Genomic DNA, 4,248 nt, shown 5'->3' on the forward strand with positions numbered 1-4,248 from the left:
TACTGACCTTCCATAACACCACGTTTTCATATACCAGAGTATACGAAATTGCAAATGTCTTTGTTGGTTCTGAGACGGACAAATTATTTGTTCTTGGCGCAGAAGCCAAAACAAATGGGGAAATCGATGTGACGTTCTCAGCACCAGCAGAAGATGGCGATTATATAGAAGTCTTTGAAGAAAACAACCCATCGATGTGGAAAGATCCCAAAAGTGTTCAAACAGTTGTATTAAAGAAAGGTGAGATGAAGTCTCAATTGATGGTAAAACGTGATGGTGGTTCTATTGAAAATAAATATGAAGTAAGATACTTCAAGAAAAACTCAAAATTAGGAACAACGTACATCCCTTTCGCTATTTCCAAGCCCTTCAACATTTAAAGTTTTTTAATTCCTTTAATTTTGAATTTATGTTCAATTTTAATTTACAAATCCAATAAAAATAAAGAAAGATTTTAACATGGAGTAAAATATACCAAGAGCGTGTTGTAATTTTGTTCTCTCAAGAGAGGGCATTTTAGCCAATCAAACTTTAATTGCCGCTCAATAGAGAACTAAATTTTTAGTTTCAGTCTTAAAATGCTCACTCTTGGGAGGTTTTACTGTATTCAAGTGACAACTAAGAAAATCATAAAATAGTTAATTGGTAATAACTATTTTGTTTATATTTTTTGAAAAAATTTACAATTGAAGTTTCATGCTCATGTGGTACTTAAGTTTCGACAAGTACCAATGTATCGACCATCTAAAACTATTTGATGGTAAGTCGATTTAAATAATAATGAACAATTTTTTTAATTTTTTTTTAATTTTTATTCCAAATAGAACTTTTCATATTTAGTTTTTTAATTATATAAAAACTATTAATTAGTAATAGAAACCACTGTTTTAGTTTTTATGCAATACATTAAAAGATAATATTTTGTTTAATACAAAAAAATATATTAAACAATATTGGTCAAACCAACACACGATATACAGTATAATCCGGGTTTAATTACAGTCCGGGTTTAATTAAATAATCGGGTTTAATTCATTCGAAAATAATTAAACTTGAAGTAAGAAAAAATAACAAAAACAACACTTTTGAGTTTTATTACCATAGTCTTGTTTTTGTTCAAATTTATGTAAAATATTTGGGTTTTCACACAATTTAATCAGATTATTTGTTTTTCAATAAAAATGCATTATTTTTGTTTCTGGATCTATTTTTCGCTACTATAATATTATAAATTACTTATTATAAAATAATGAATAAATAAAAACATAATAAACTCTATTTTTATTCGTTTTCATTTATTTAAACACACTTGTTTCACCACCACCTTAACAAAGTATTTGCCGCGAGTATTTTTTGTAGGAAGTCCACTTTTCAGTCACTGTGTGTGCGTACCATGTCACCCCCACTTTCCTCCTCCGTACTGTTTGGATGGATGTGGTTCCCTTTTCAAACAGGGGCGTTCATTGGGATCCGCTCCAAGGAGGACATTGAAAGTTTGTTAAACGGGTGCACAAACAGACCGCCTGTACCTTCTTTTCGATGGTCCGTCTCACTCGGTTTCCACTGTTTCGAGATGAATAATCGACACATTTTTAATCGGGAACCAGACCAATTATTATCCCAAGCTTTCATTTACTATAATTTTAATTAAAATATTATATTAAATGGTTAAAAAAAACTTTATTTTTAGAGACGATGAAAAAGCCTTTACCATCATCATTTGTTTTTGATTGAATCAAATATTTATTAAATAATTATAACTATGAAACTACCGAAAGTTAATTCCATCAATTATTTTTGTTTTAAAAATCATTTAAAATAATTATCTTGAAAAAAGTGGAATTAAACCCGATAATTCCAAAATATTTTAAGTGAATAAAACCCGGATTATACTGTATTTGTTTTATTTTTCTTTAGTTTTTGGTTTAAATATTTAAATTTTTCTGATTTATTTTTCTGGTAATAATTTGTTTTTCAAAACATTTTTGGTATTATTATTTGAAGGACGGAATTAAGTGCAGTTTTGAGCATATTATTAAAAAACATTCCCAAAACAGCATATTTTTTAATTTTTATAATTATTTTCATTAAAATGAGGAAAAAAATTCTTTTGTGAATAGGAAAATTTATTTTATCCAAAAAGATAAAATGCCATTTTTTCTTTTTCAAAAAACGATTATTTAATTGAGGTTTGCAGCCCTGATCAAAACGGTTAATAAAATGTTAATTGCATTATTAACGTTTTATAATATTATTATTTTAAATAAATAGTTTAATTTTGTTTTCCTTATTCAATATATTTTTAACAATTATAATCTCTAAAAAGTAAAACTCAAAACATCAAATGGGTGTCAAATCGCTTTTCAAATACATGCCCGACATGTTGTCGTGTTTAAACCCAACAGATAATACAATTTTTGATATAAATGCTTTTATAAATATTTTCAATCGAGAACTATCACACCGTTTCAAAATACCAGAAGAAAAACAATTTCGTTATATCAACACTAACAACGTTCTAACATTTTACAACGATTTTTTTATGTTTTTGTATGACAAATACAATTTTTTAAATTCATTTGCACGACTACTTCCATTTGGAACACAAACACAATTATCACAACAAGAAATAACAACATTTTTCACATCGAATTTGGTCACCATTACATCAATTTCATTTTTCGGAAACGCAATTGTTGAAATGACTCAAAAAATGAAATCTATTGACAAATCAAATACTGATAATGTTGTGGTATTTGACACCATCTCTGTTTCCTTGGAAGGAAATTCCGAATATATCAAAAGTGAAGAAAATGATGTGAGTGAAGATGATGGAGATATCGAAGAGTCAAAGTTGGCAGACAAAAAACAAATTATAATGAAGTCTGAAATTAACGATTTAGGAAAAAAAAATAAATATCTAATAAAAGAAAATAAAAAATTATTGGATATAATAAATCGATCAAAACCTATTATAAGAAAAATCAATGCTACTTTACCAACAAATTATGACACAACTCGTGACAATAAATTTATAGCTCGGGTGGATGGAGAAAACATTTCTATTCCAATCACTCGAAACCAGAAATTTCCACATACTTATCAAAGTTCCATCATAAAAGAAGGCGGAAAGGTTACTATATTAGATATCACGGTTTTTAAAAAAGAAACAATTCCCATCGAAAAAATTTGAGTTAACACTTTAAATGACATTAAACAAAATTCAAGTGGTCTAAAAATCGGGAAATCTCAAGTTTATTAAATAAATTTCCGTTTTTTAGAGTTTATATTTTATGCATAAACAATACACAAGCCAAAAAGGAAAATCTTCAAAAATTGGATTAACAGGTAAATATTACAAGAAGGATTTTTATCCGTTCATTATTAACCAAATAATAAAATTTGCCCATTGAAAAACTCGAAAAAAATTGATCATAAACAAATGAGTAATTTAAATTCGAGATCGTATTTGTAAGATAATAATAAACAGACGTACAGTCTTATTTAATATATAATTACAGATACTCAACAAATATCACATGCATTTACATTTTTATGTGATATAATGATACAAGCAGATTAATAGAATTTGCAATAAATTCACATTTTATTAGATTTTCTTTTAAATTAAACCACTTTAAAACATACAACGACAAATAATTCCAATATAAAATGGTGCGAATTGAAAGTATCATATTTTCACAATCGTGAATAAACAGAAAAAGAACTTCATTTAAAAATGTGTGGTTTATGAAACTATTCTAAAAATAATAAAAAATTAAAAAACCCGAAAACGAAAAACTAAAAAAGAATAATAATGTTATTAACGAGTTCGCCGAAAAAAATACGAACACATAAATTGTATGCGTGAATTATAAACGCATAGTTAGTAAAGCTTGTTTTGTTCTGTGTAATTTAGGAAATTCAAAAACAGAGAAATAGTCTCTATGTTGAAGAACTTGCTGCTCTCGACACTCATTGATAAAAAATTCGAAAGGCAAATGGATCCAAATGTTGTCAACACACATTTAAAATATTTGTATTTACAAAGTGAGCAACTTAACATGGGAAAGCCCCTAAATATTTTCCAAAAATTGATATTTGGCACATTTTAGTCAAATTAGTACTCAATTGTTATTTGTTTTCTTTCAGTTGTTGGCGGACAAAAAAACCGCCTTATAGTTTTAACAGGTTTCCCCTTTTATTTTTTTTAAACCAAACTAAATTTTGCCTTTTATTACTTCTCCC

General features: G+C 27.3%; 1 protein-coding gene across 1 annotated transcript; it reads left to right on the forward strand.

Annotated features, from left to right (window-relative positions):
* Positions 1-2: 2 nt before the first annotated feature.
* Positions 3-380, forward strand: EIN_139200 (hypothetical protein; the record flags this gene model as incomplete). The annotated part of the gene is made up of 1 exon (XM_004183421.1): positions 3-380. A coding segment is annotated over one exon (378 nt), but the record flags the coding sequence as incomplete, so codon positions are not given.
* Positions 381-4,248: the final 3,868 nt, after the last annotated feature.

Source organism: Entamoeba invadens (genome assembly GCF_000330505.1).
Source record: "Entamoeba invadens IP1 unplaced genomic scaffold scaff_1105074724366, whole genome shotgun sequence".
Taxonomy (NCBI): Eukaryota; Evosea; order Mastigamoebida; family Endamoebidae; genus Entamoeba; species Entamoeba invadens.